This window comes from Mytilus trossulus, chromosome 12, assembly GCF_036588685.1.
Source record: "Mytilus trossulus isolate FHL-02 chromosome 12, PNRI_Mtr1.1.1.hap1, whole genome shotgun sequence".
Taxonomy (NCBI): Eukaryota; Metazoa; Mollusca; class Bivalvia; order Mytilida; family Mytilidae; genus Mytilus; species Mytilus trossulus.
The window spans coordinates 47,837,516-47,852,315 of NC_086384.1; the positions used below are offsets into that span (position 1 = coordinate 47,837,516).

Genomic DNA, 14,800 nt, shown 5'->3' on the forward strand with positions numbered 1-14,800 from the left:
ACAAAAAATAGTAAGTACATGCCCTTCTGTCTCCTTTCAGATTGATATTAAAACAGGACAAAAAATAGTAAGTACAGGGGCGGATCCAGCCATTTAAAAAAAGGGGGGGGGGGGGGTGTCCTAACCCATGACAAAAGGGGGTTCCAACTATATGTCCCCATTCAAATGCATTAAAAATAAGAAACACCATGGATCTAAATTGAATGGAACGATTTTGAATCCTTAGAACACAGAGTAACTAGATATAAGACAATTTTGTATAATGGGGCAATGAGACAACTCTCTATCCAAGTCAAGTTGTAAAAGTAAACCATTATAGGTCATAGTACGGTCTTCAACATGGAGCCTTGGCCTGAACTGAACAGGAAGCTATTAAGGTCTAGTGTAATACCATTCAAGCGGGTAAACCAACAGTCTATCATCTATACAAAAACGAAACACAATGGATCTAGATTTGATTTGATGATTTTGAATCCTGTCAACAGAGCATAATGTATGAGAGATTATGATTTATATGAGATATGTTTAAACTAGCTTTCACTAACCATGATAAATGCAAGTAATTTTAGGTAACCCTGGTTTTTTTTTTTTATTTGAATTGTTTCAAGTTTTGTCATGTTTGGGCCATTACCAGTATATTGGACTAATTTTTGCAGTCATACAGTGACCTATAAATGCTTAAATTTGTTTCATTTGAACTCTGTTGGATAGTTATCTTATCTGCAATCATGCTACACCTCTAGGAAAAAAAACCTGTCATGTATACCAAATTTACCAAATGGCAGCATATTTATATTAATTGTATACTTACTTTTTTCAGTCCAGATGAACTGTATGTTGATGTGTTTACCAGTATTGAGAAAGTCCTGTCTCAAACAAGAGTTAGCCAATGGGAGATGTTTCAGGATATCTTTAACACATGTTGTCTTACCATTAGTTCACCTGCAGAAGTTGGTAAAGGTAAGTAACAGTGGTAGGTTACTATGGATTCATCTATTTACGTGGGAAAACTTGCATTTTCATGGATATTTGAAACATGGTTTTGCCAATCTCTGCATATGAAATATGAAATTTGAAATTCTTTAAACTTTTGAATTTGTTGTTTAAGTATTCCCATGAAACCCACACAAAATTTGGTATCCTACGTTATAATGATATATTATCAATCCAGAGTAAGCAAACTAGGAACATGTGAGAGACATTATCCTATTTTAGTCAGTCAAGTGTGCCATTTTTAAACCTGAGGGGTATATTTTCTAATGTAATTTTTATGCCCCACCTACAATAGTAGAGGGGCATTATGTTTTCTGGTCTGTGGGTTTGTTCGTCCGTTCCTTCGTTCGTCTGTCCAGTTTCAGGTTAAAGTTTTTGGTCGAGGTTGTTTTTGATGAAGTTGAAGTCCAATCAACCTGAAACTTAGTACAATGTATATATGTTCCTTGTGATATGATCTTTCTTATTTTTAAGCATTAAGTCAAACTATAGTTCTGACCCTAATTTCACGGTCCACTGAACATAGAAAATGATAGTCAAAGTGTGGCATCCGTGTACTGGGGACACATTCTTGTTTCTTTTTCAATTAGCGCTTCTTGGATAGTAATATTAAATCAAGATCCTTTCAAAATATGGGTCACCTTTAACCTACAATTAGCATTATTAAAGTTTATATTGTTTTAATGTCCAGGGGTGAGTGACTAAAAATTAGCTGCAGCTGATAAAAATTGACCTTATGCAATTGAATATCAATCTAATTTGGGTTGAAAAATATCTGTAAAATCTGTATCTGTTTGAAAATCGAATCTTTACGAGACAATCTTCAAAAAGAAAAAGATCATCTTTTATTTTGTATTTGAATGTTCCATAATCAACCAGGATTGTACATGTACATATTAGGTCCATTTCTATCCGATGCAGCTCAATCAAATACATGGAGGACTGTGTTAAACGGTATGACCTTGTCAAATTCATTTTACATAAAGACAACAACATTTGAAGACTTATTGTTAAAAGATTAATAATTATTCTGATTATGTACAGTGAAATCCTAATCAGAAGAGTTTAAGAATGTTATTGTACAGACATTGAATTAATTATTCTGATTAATTACAGTGAAATCCTAATCAAAACAGTTTAAGAATGTTATTGCTCAGACATTGATAATTATTCTGATTATTTACAGTCAAACCTTTATCAGAAGAGTTGAACATGACATTGATAATTATTCTGATTATTTACTGTGAAACTTTTATCAAAAGAGTTGAAGACTGTTATTGTTCAGATATTGATAATTATTCTGATTATTTACAGTGAAACCTTTATGTGAAGAGTTGAAGACTGTTATTGTTCAGACATTGATAATTATTCGATTATTTACAGTGAAACCTTTATCAGAAGAGTTGAAGACTGTCATTGTACAGACATTGATGGTTCTTGTAAGGAAATCCGAATACAGGTTAGTATGCTTATTTGAATATGTTCATTGTTATTGTCGAGCTTGCAACTTTTGTTGCAGAAAGATCGACATAGGGATAGTGATCTGGCGGCGGCTACGGCTGTGTTAGCTAACTTCTTAAAAGCTTTATATTTTTGAAGGTGGAAGACCTGGATGCTTCATACTTTGTATATAGATGCCTCATGTAATGAAGTTTCTGTCAGTCACATGTCCAATGTCCTTGACCTCATTTTCATGGTTCAGTGACCACTTGAAAAAAAAGTTCAAATTTTTTGTAATGTTGAATACACTCTTATTATAAGTAATATATTTGGTATGTGCATAACGTGAAAGGTCCTCATGCCTGTCAGACAGTTTTCACTTGACCTCAACTTCATTTTATGGATCAGTGAACAAGGTTAAGTTTTGGTGGTCAAGTCTATATCTCGGATACTATAAGCAATAGGGCTAGTATATTCTGTGTATGGAAGGACTGTAAGGTGTACATGTCCAACTTGCAGGTGTCATCTAACCTTGACCTCATTTTCATGGTTCAGTGGTTTTAGTTTAGTTTTTGTGTTTTGATCTATTTTTCTCTTACTTTATGTCATAGGTCTACTATATTTGTTGTATGGAATGATTGTAAGGTGTACATGTCTAGGGGGCAGATATCATATGACCTTGACCTCATTTTCATGGTTCAGTGGTCAAAGTTAATTTTTTGAGTTTTGGTCTTTATCTAATATTATATGCCAATGGTCAACTATATTTGGTGTATGGAAATATTTTATGATCTATATGTCAGTCCCACAGGTTTTATTTGATCATGACCTCAATTTCATGGTTCGTTGCACAGTGTTAAGTATTTGTGTTTTGGTCTATTTTTCTTAAACTATAAGTAATAGGTCAACTATATTTGTTGTATGGAAGCATTGTTAGCTGTTCATGTCTGCCTTGCATGGTAAATATGACCGCGACCTCATTTTCATAGTTCATTGGTCTTTGTTTAGCTATCTCGGTTAATGTTATGTTTATGTGAAAGTTATAATAAAGCTTTATTCTTAGGACTATCAACATAATATCAATGATTAGTAAGGAAGGCGAGACATTTCAGTGTGTGCACTCTTGTTTAAGGATAGAGTTATTTTGTTGTTGTTAGCTTCAAATATTTCTAACAAAATTTTGGACTTTCATGGGGTATAAGGTAATATAATCTGATACAATTTTTTTCAAGTTTAATAGGGGATGAATAAATTAGTTCTCTAAAAACAAAATTTTCGCAATTTCATAGGGGAGGGGGAGGGGGGATGTGACTGCAAATTTAGATCAACCCCTTAATTGAATGCTTTGTAGGATTTTTATCAAATCAATTTTCAAACAAACTTTACATGAAGATGTTCTCTTTAAGAGTAGGTTAATAGATATATTGGTTTTCATTTGCATAATATTGATTTCTTTTAAACCCAGATCATATATTTATCTCTTACAGTATGATACAGAGTTTGTATGCACCATGGAGTTTACCATTTCTTGGACATGCTGTGTCAATTCTCCTGAATTTGGCTGAAAAAGAGAAATCAAGAGCCCTGAAAATCAAAGCTATGGAGTGTTTGATAGAAATCAGCCAAGTTGACGGAAAATGTAAGTCAAGTGAAAAACATGAACTGGAAAAAAAGTTGGCACATTAATCATGTACATAGTTTTTATTCAAATGTAAGTAATTTACATTGGTAAATGGTACTTATATCTATAAATATTATTTCAAAATGATATAATATACATGTGAGAAGCCTGAACTCTATTATGAAAATACAAATCACCATTAAAGTGATTTTAGTGAACGGAATATAGCAACTGAATTACTTGGGTAAATAAAGCTTCTGATTTTACTAATTACAGTGATGATCTTTTTTTGATTGTTTGTATTCGTTTGTCTATATCGATTCGAAATCATTGTCAATATCAACATCTTGTTTGGTCTTGGACATGTATGCACTTCTTTGAACCCCTTTTTTTATTTTAAGGGATACATGCTTGCTGCACCCAAGTGGATCTTGTTTTGATTAAATATATGTGTTTTTTTACAGATTGTTCCAAAGTTAAGACAATGTTAGGTGATACTTTTGCATCATTCCTGCCTGGTGTGTCCATTACTTTGTGTCAGGTGATCACAGGAGATTCTAAACAAGGACAGACTGTCATTATAGTAAGGATTTATTTTATATAATCTGGGTTGTGTTTAATATCATAGCTGCTACATACATTAGATATTGGCTATTGAATGTATAGCTAGCCTAGCTTCTAACAAGTATTGCATATCCATAAAAAAATCATGCTAACTAGAGAAAATTGTGTACAGAAGGTTATTACTTATGATGTAATTTTGTTAAGATAGCTAGGTAGCATATCGTTTAATATAGATAGATATCTAAGATATAGTGGCTATACTAGCTGTAACGATATTGAACATATTGCTGGCTACCTCTGTGTTTTTGCTTTAATGATAATAGTGACCTCAAATCAGATTAATATGTTAAATAGTTCTAAAATTTACTGACAAGTGTTTTTTAATGTGTTTACTTTAGTAGTCCTCCTCTTTCCATACCTCAATCTGTACCAAAAGGAATTCCCTTAAAAAAGGAAAGGTTCCAATTTATTTTACTGAGAATTGTCAGAAAAGTCATGCTCATGAAAAATTAGTTGAATAACACATGTACAATTATAAACAAAGGAAGATAACTCTAGTTTAAATATATGATTCTATTTGGAATACACTGTTTACTTTAAAGTTCACATTGCAAAGTGAAAGCAATCTTTAACCTAAAGTGCTCACAAGCACTTTTATTACATTTTGTAGCTGCATATACATTTTGTACTGTGGATTCATTTATTTTAGTGAGTATCAATTTTTGTGAATTGATGAAAACTTGTGTCTTCACGGATATTTGATTTCGTGTTTTTTTCAATCGCTGCGCTCAAGCCTACAAATTATTTAAAAAATGACTGTTATATTTTTTCTGTCTATGAAGAAATACCATAAAAAATGTGGTGCACACTGAATTACGCGTGTAGCGGGTCATTTAACAGTGTGCATCACATTTTTTATGTTATTTCAAATAGACAGAAAAAATATTAGTCATTTCTTATAATTTAATTCTAAATTCCAGTTTGAACCGTAAAAAACCATGAAAAACGTTGATGACGTCACGGTCACATGGCTAAATTATGTCTATGGGCTGATAACAAAATAATGTCAGCCAATCAGAAGACGCTTTACATCCAAAATTGAATTATTGAATAATTAGAAATCCACAGTAGTTGAAATAATTTTGTTGTTGTAGATTAACATTACTGAAATTTTGTTTCACAGATAAGTATACTATCTTAGTCCTGTATATATATTTACTTTTGAATTATATTGTAGACTGCACTGAAGACCTGGGCTAGTATTGTAACCATGGTAATGGATGACAAATTGATAGAAGAGGCTCAAATCAGGAGTCGTATAAACCCAAACTGTAAGATTACAGATTTAAGAATGATTATTTCTTTATATGTCACAGATAGACTGCTGAAATAGTTGTCTTTGTTGATGAACTTTGAATAAAAAAAAAAGCTAGGACAAAAAAAATAAAAGTTTGGATAAAAAAAATAAAAGCTAGGACAAAAAAATAAAAGCATGGACAAAAAAATAAAAGCTAGGACAAAAAAAAAATAAAAGCTAGAACCAAAAATCAACCCAAACAGTTTTGATAGATTTTAAAGAAGATGTATGTGATTCCAAAATGACAAAATACAAAATATTATAAAAAGAAAACTGTCTTTCACTTATCCTAGCTTACTTACTTATTTATTGCCCTTGTACACCATCCTAACAACAATACAAAATTTGAAGTAACTTTGTCTATAAAGCCTAACATTAAGGTACCCAAGCTGCACCTATTTTGCACCTTATGTTTTTTTATGATCAAGACAAACATTTTCATTCTAAATTCATTTTGTAGCTGTTTCCAGAAATACAATATAGGTACACCAATTTTGATTTTTAATCCATATTAAGTCATCGAAAAATGGGTTTGAATTGACCTCCAAACTATCCATAATTTCGATACGAGGAGTACCCAAATTGCATCCCGGCTTAAATTCACATCATTATAAATTGAATAAAAGATGTTTTGTTTTATTTTTTTCAAATATTTAGAACAATTTGACATTAGTGCAAGATCACTATTAATTTTATAAAAAATGGATATTTGTAACATATCTTTTGTTTGTTCATCTTTATAAGATGACTTAATGTGAACGTCGCATGGGGGCTTTTTGGATATTTCCTTTTCCAGTGAAAAGTTTCATATATAAATTTTGAACGTGTAGTGTATATTTTAATATATTCACCTATTTTGTAAGACATGTATATTGTCAAATAATCCAAATACAAATTGTTTAGTCTCAAAGAAAACTTTTAAGAATTTCACAGCTGTTTATGTTGAATAGGTGCAATTTGGGTACTAGATGCAATTAAACAGTACATCAAATGAAAAAGTCGTATAAGTCATATTACCAGTATCAAATGATTATAAATGTTTCATTGTAATTTTGCTTCACCTCTTTTCAGCCAAACTTGATGGTAAATTACAAAATCTCATAGTGAAAAGGAACAAAGAATGGGTTGAGCTTACTGGGTCAAAGTTCACTGTCCTTGTCAAGCAGATAGCAAAGGTCAAAAGTCATTCAAGTTGGAAAGTTAGACAGGCAATTGTTGAATGGGCAGCCAGACTACTAGAACACTGTTCAAAGTAAGATTGAACTAAATTGACCTCATATACATAATTGACTGAATATTTCCAAAAGCTTAAAAATTATCCCAGTTACAGCAGAATGCATTGAGTGTGTAGCTAAAGGTAGTATCTTTGGTTAGCTTGCTTTCTAGCTGAACCACGAAGACATTATTAAGTTAGATAAGCTACCCTCCTTTTAGAGTAGACTAGTCGGACAGATAACCAATGTATCTGTCTGTAGGACTAGACTACTCCTAATGGAGGGTTGTATACATATCCTTATAATAACTTCAGGATTGAGCTAGTTAAGTAAAGATTCTACCTTTACCTACACACTCAATGCATTCTACTGTAATAAGATATATGGAGTCATGTTGTCATGGAATGGGTTTTGCTCATTAATGGAAGGCAATAAGGAGGCATTATGTTGCTCAGCATCCATGTATTTGAGAGAATTATTCACTTAAAGGAGCTGGCTTCTCAGTTTCATAGTAATTATGTTTTCAAAACACTAGAATATATTGATAGTAGATTAATAAAAGAATCAAAAGAGCAAACAAAATATATAGGTCACCGTGCATGTTTTCGAGATATTAGCCATTGAAACTTTTGCGGGAAAATGTTCTCTCTTGACTATTCATAGCTTTATCATTGACAAGTTTAAGTCCTCAAAAACTATTAAAAAATAATTAAAATTTTATAAGAAAGCTTATCTTTATACATGTAAAAGAATTATAAAAAGAAATATGGGGGTTACCGGGCAAATTTATTAAGGCATTCAAATGGATAAAACCAGAGGATTCCTAAAATCTTACCAAAATTCCAAACTTGACAAGCGAGCTTCCTTAACTCTTAATAATGATATTTTATTTAATACCACCATCAAGGTTACAAAACTTAAGTACTGTTACAGTGGGTTTTTTCTTGATTCCTTTTACACATAAGAGTCCAATGATGACTTAAGAAATGAATGCAGTGTTGTTAGGCCTAAATTAAAATATTGTTTGTTTGCTGTCAGCCGACCGACCAAAAAAAATCGCCGCGACCCAAATAATTTTATTGACGTTTTTGAAAACATTTTTTTTTTATTCCGGAATTTTGCCTGTTGCGGTTTAGAATCGAGTGCTGATTTCCGTGTTACATGCGATTTTGATTTCCGGTAGTCTTTGCAGTGTGTATCAGGCTATTTGATAAAACTACATCTTTTTATCACTTCGTGCATTTCCGCAAGTTCCGGTGATTGTTACTAGAAAACGTACATCAACCTAAGTTTCGCCGGCAATATAAGTTTGTTACTTCATTTAAACGTGTTAAAAGTTGCCTCCAGTAAATGTTTAATCCATTAATTGCATTAAAAACGTCATTATCCTTTCCAAATAACCAGATAACTTATCAAACATCGTTTATTTTTGTAAATTTTCTTGCAATAGTCCGCCATTGACCGATTTATATACTACGGATCTGAACCGGACCAGCTATGACCGAAATTCGTACTTTTACAATAATTACTACGGACGCACAGATGGAACAGCTGACAGAAAAATATTGATCCCAAAGGGGAAAATTACGTATTCCACACGCATTAAGTGACTTTTGGTTTCATCTAATTGATTGGTGTATATAATTCCCTATTTTTGTTATGGATTGTTTCAAACTATTGATTAAAGTTGCTTAACTTTGAGACTATTTTACTACATGTATCAATATCAATATATTTTGGCCCAGCTTAATAACTTTTATATTTTTTTTATGAGAAACACAGAATTTCATACACAAGATAGTTCTGAATTAAATTGTAATTGATATATTATAATTTCTTTACATTTTTTAAAATAAAAATTTTTTTTTTTAGTGCTAGATATTAAATATTTAGTTGGTAGTTTCTCACAAGAACCTTAGTAAAACTTTAACAACTTTTAATATGAAATGTTACTTTAATTGTATACTCAGATATGAATTGAACAATATAAAAAGAACATTATTTACATATGACCCTTTTATTATAGTAAAATCCAAACATTGTAGCGCACCGCGCGAATGAGCAGTTCTCTTTCAAATCTCACCACTTCTCCCTATCAGTTTCAAAAAGAGAATTCACCTCCCCCATATAATTCTGAAGTAGTATGAGCCCTGTGGCGGTAGTGCATTGAAATGTTTCGAAGGTATACAAGTTTAATATTAATTTACAAATAGAACAGCATGACACGTGCAGTTGTATTACTAAGCCAGAAAGCACACTACAGTGGGTGATTAAGGATTAAAAAGTGCATATATAATAGCAGTGAATATATCTAGCAGAACACAATAGAGAAAAAAAAAGAGCAGATATACACATATAAAAGAATATATAAGAGGTGAAGGTTATAGAAAGTGACACATAAATGCATGCATATGCAGAGATAAAAGATGAACGCGGCTCCTTTCATTCATACTATTATATAAACATCCAAAATATTTTTCCAGAAAAAAAATAAAATAATTTACCTACCTACCTACCCACATAAAAAATTCTGGGTAGGAGAATGGCAAACAAACAATATTTTAATTTAGGCCTTACCAATACATTGTTTGCATGAAACCATCAATTTATTAGTGATGTCCCTTAAAGGTAGGTTTTAAACATGTTGAGTTGGTCAAATGTTTTTTTAAAGTGAAAATATTTTTAAATCATTGCCTTTGGTTAATTTGCTTGTGTTAGATATTAGGAGGATGCATTGAAAAATATCTTTGATGTAATTTTTCAGGCTCCATTTTTCAACAACTACCCCTGAACTTTTCAATAGTTCTGATATAAAAAAAAGTCAATGCTGTAGTTGCAGTGTTAATTATCTCCCCTTTTTATGTCATTTCAGATCATTGAAGGATTGTATCCCAACCATACTAGAAGTATTAGTTGGACTTATTGGTGACGAATATTCCCATGTAGCTCTGTACAGTAGAAAAGTTTTGGAATCATTCAGTAGCTCTCATCTTGGACATGACTGTCGCCCTCTGGTGGAGATGTTAGAAGAGAATCTTCATCAGCTAACAGTATCGCTGCCAAGATTAATAAGGGCATCAGGTTAGTTTGACTTGCCACTTCAAAGAAATCTTTTATTATTGAAATAAAATTGAAAATTATTTCAGAAGGGTTATTTTTTGTCGCATTTAACTGTGACTAGGTTCAACGTTCATAATTTAAAACTCTTGATTGTTTTCTTTCCATGCACTATCAGATTTATCTAAGACTAATTTTTATAGAAATAAAACATGTTTCAGTAACACATTTTTGTCGAGCCTTCAACTTTAGTCGAAAAAGCGAGACTAAGCGATCCTACATTCCGTCGGCGGCGGCGGCGTCAACAAATATTCACTCTGTGGTTAAAGTTTTTGAAATTTTAATAACTTTCTTAAACTATACTGGATTTCTACCAAACTTGGACAGAAGCTTGTTTATGATCATAAGATAGTATCCAGAAGTAAATTTTGTAAAAATATAAATCAATTTTTTCCGTATTTTACTTTTAAATGGACTTAGTTTTTTCTGCGGGGAAACAGAACATTCACTCTGGTTAAAGTTTTTAGCTCACCTGGCCGGAAGGGCCAAGTGAGCTTATGCCATCACTTGGTGTCCGTCGTTGTCCGTCGTCTGTCGTCGTCTGTCGTCGTTAACTATTTCAAGAATCTTCTCCTCTGAAACTACTGGGCCAAATACTTCCAAACTTTAACTGAATGTTCCTTAGGGTATCTAGTTTATAAAATGTATCTGAAGTATTGATCTATCAACAAACATGGTCGCCATTGCTAAAAATAGAACATAGGGGTCAAATGCAGTTTTTGGCTTATAACTCAAACACCAAAGCATTTAGAGCAAATCTGACATGGGGTAATATTGTTTATCAGGTCAAGATCTATCTGCCTTGAAATTTTCAGATGAATCAGACAATCCGTTGTTGGGTTGCTGCCCCTGAATTGGTAATTTTAAGGAAATTTTGATGTTTTTGGTTATTATCTTGAATATTATTATAGATAGAGATAAACTGTATACAGCAATAATGTTCAGCAAAGTAAGATTTACAAATAAGTCAACGTGACGGAAATGGTAAGTTGACACCTTTAGCAGTTATTGCCCTTTATAGTCAATTTTTAACCATTTTTCGTAAATCTTAGTCATCTTTTACAAAAATCTTCTCCTCTGAAACAACTGGGCCAAATACTTCCAAACTTTAACTGAATGTTCCTTAGGGTATGTAGTTTATAAATTGTATCCTAAGTTTTGATCTATCAACAAACATGGTCGCTATTGCTAAAAATAGAACATAGGGGTCAAATGCAGTTTTTGGCTAAAACTCAAAAACCAAAGCATTTAGAGCAAATCTGACATGGAGTAATATTGTTTATCAGGTCAAGATCTATCTGCCCTGAAATTTTCAGATGAATCAGACAACCAGTTGTTGGGTTGCTGCCCCTGAATTGGTAATTTTAAGGAAATTTTGCTGTTTTTGGTTATTATCTTGAATATTATTATAGATAGAGATAAACTGTAAACAGCAATAATGTTCAGCAAAGTAAGATTTACAAATAAGTCAACATGACCGAAATGGTAAGTTGACCCCTTTAGGAGTTATTGCCCTTTATAGTCAATTTTTAACCATTTTTCGTAAATCTTAGTTATCTTTTACAAAAATCTTCTCCTCTGAAACTACTGGGCCAAATACTTCCAAACTTTAACTGAATGTTCCTTAGGGTATCTAGTTTATAAATTGTATCCTAAGTTTTGATCTATCAACAAACATGGTCGCCATTGCTAAAAATAGAACATAGGGGTCAAATGCAGTTTTTGGCTTATAACTCAAAAACCAAAGCATTTAGAGCAAATATGACATGGGGTAATATTGTTTATCAGGTCAAGATCTATCTGCCCTGAAATTTTCAGATGAATCAGACAACCTGTTGTTGGGTTGCTGCCCCTGAATTGATAATTTTTAGGGAAATTTTGCTGTTTTTGTTTATTATCTTGAATATTATTATAGATAGAGATAAACTGTATACAGCAATAATGTTCAGCAAAGTAAGATTTACAAATAAGTCAACGTGACCGAAATGGTAAGTTGACACCTTTAGCAGTTATTGCCCTTTATAGCCTTTGAAACTGCGCAGCTGTATCAATTTCAGCCAAACTTAGGCTAAATGAGTTTCAGAGTATCTAGTATAAATTTTATATTTTATTTCCTTGTATGTCAAGAAACATAGCTCCTATGGCTAAAATAGAACATATGAGAAAATGATTATTTTTTTTGGCTTTTGAAGAAAATAGGACGATCCAAAGAACATTTAAATAAATTGAAAAGCCAAAATAATCATTGATGAGAGATTTAACCAAAAGAATTAAGGTGAGCGATTCAGGCTCTTGAGAGCCTCTTGTTAGAAATTTAATAGCTTTCTTAAACTATCCTGGGTTTGTACCAAACTTGGACAGAAGCTTGTTTATGATCATAAAATAGTATCCAGAAGTAAATTTAGTAAAAATATAAATCCATTTTTTCTGTATTTTACTTTTAAATGGACTTAGTTTTTCTGTGGGGAAACATTACATTCACTCTGTGGTTAAAGTTTTTAAAATTTTTATAACTTTTTTAAACTATTCTGGGTGTGTACCAAACTTGGTCTGTCCAAGTTTGGTACACACCCAGAATAGTTTAGCTTATTTATGATCATAAAATAGTATCCAGAAGTACATTTTGTAAACAGATAACTCCATTTTTTCTGTATTTTATTTTTAAACGGACTTAGATTTTCTTCCAGTTAAGATTACATACAGTCTGCAGTTAAAGTTTTCAAAACATTTATTAGATTCATTAACTATCTTAGATTTTTACCAAACTTGGACAGAAGCTTCTTACAATCATAAGATAGTATCAAGAGGAATATTTTTATTGATTTTTTTCCCTCATTTTTGTTGAGCCCGTGATTTACAGCAAAAGACACTGGGTTCCGCGGAACCCTTACAAATTTTTTCAATAGTATACTAAAATTGAATTCAATGCTTACAAATTATTTTTTTGTGTTTATGAATTGCTTATTGTGACTCATTTCAAATGGAGTCAGATTTAAGTTACATTTCAAATAGATATTTGAATAAAGGTTTGATTATGACGATTTATAAATACTTCAAATTTTCACATTAAAAAATATTAAAAAGGGAGATAATCTTTACTATTATAACAATTTAAGGTATCATGAGTTATTTCCCTTGTCATGTTCATTACAGATGAAAGTCAGAAGTTAGGAACTGCATCTTTATTATCTGGATACATAGCATTATTAGGTACGTATTGAAATTATAACAGTTTTGTTTCTTTATTAAGGTTTATTTTTAAAATTAGATTGATCATTTACTATTGATGACAAAAAAATATCTTTGTATGGATTCATGAAAAATTGCTGCACCTACAGAATTGTATTTGTTTAAGGTACCAACACTTACAGAAACTAAAACTCATTGATTGGTGGCCAACGAGAGGCATATTGTTATTACTTTTAAGAACCAAATTAGAATTTTGATCTAAATTTCATGGTACACTGAGCATAGAAAATGATAGTACGAGAGGGGCATCAGTGTAGTATGGACACATTCTTGTTTGGAACAACCTTTATACTAAAATATGACACAATGAACACATTCTCAATTTTTTTCTATGAAAAACGGTATCATTCAGTTCAATGATGCTTATTCTAGGTAGAGTTGTCAATATTTTGAATGCTGCAAAATCAGTGATATTTTGACTTTTAATATATATATATTATCTAGAATTTCATCTATGAAGTTTTAAATCAAACATTTATTTCAGGTCCTAATGTGAACAGTCTCCTCAGATCTTCCTCTCATTTAAAGAGATTGTCATTGTCTCTGATCCAGGTGTTAGAATTGGACTGTTCAGATGTAAAGATTGTAGAAGAAAGAACACATTTGATTGGACATGGTAAGTAGGGTGTAGAAGAAAGAACCCATTTAATTGGTCATGGTAAGTAGGGCTAAATAATTTTTTTGTTGTTTTTTTTGGCATCCATATTTCTAAGAGAGTTTCTTCATTGATATAAAAAGTTGTTTGGACAAATAAATTGAACTTCATGTGAATCCAAAGAAATAACATCACAATTATCTCAAATAATTCAAGTTCAATAATTTCAATCAAATAATTTGATCTTTTAAAAGTTTTTATCAAATATTCACTAGCAAATGTCTTGACAACATCTATTGTTGTACAACGTCAGGGGAGTGAAATAACTGAGTTTATTTCACATGTGCATTTGTGTATACAAAATTGAAATTTTTAGGTTTTTTTCCATTTTTAATGCAAAATTTAATGTGTAGACGAATGAATAATCATTCATGGGTATAACAAAAAGTGTTTTTTTTATCTATCAGGGTCGTTCAGGGATCTAAATCACAATAAGTGGCTATAGTGCAAACCAAATTGTAAATATATATGTAAAAAATAAATGACAAAGAATTGTAATATCTTCATTCGTATTTAGCCTGTATTATGAGTGGTATCCATTGTTTAAATTGACTATGTTTGAATAGTCCTGTCATAAAATATGAAAACAA

The 14,800-nt window shown here is 31.6% G+C and overlaps 1 protein-coding gene across 1 annotated transcript in view; it reads left to right on the top strand.

The window, feature by feature from the left end:
* LOC134692728 (TELO2-interacting protein 1 homolog) overlaps nt 1-14,800 on the top strand; it is a 45,537-nt gene that overhangs the window by 4,867 nt on the left and 25,870 nt on the right. The window contains exons 3-11 of the mRNA XM_063553232.1: nt 821-960; nt 2,377-2,452; nt 3,921-4,072; nt 4,519-4,637; nt 5,856-5,949; nt 7,047-7,227; nt 10,062-10,270; nt 13,460-13,516; nt 14,040-14,171. Of these exons, the coding sequence (XP_063409302.1) occupies nt 821-960; nt 2,377-2,452; nt 3,921-4,072; nt 4,519-4,637; nt 5,856-5,949; nt 7,047-7,227; nt 10,062-10,270; nt 13,460-13,516; nt 14,040-14,171 (1,160 nt within the window). The remainder of the gene's footprint in view (nt 1-820; nt 961-2,376; nt 2,453-3,920; nt 4,073-4,518; nt 4,638-5,855; nt 5,950-7,046; nt 7,228-10,061; nt 10,271-13,459; nt 13,517-14,039; nt 14,172-14,800) is intronic.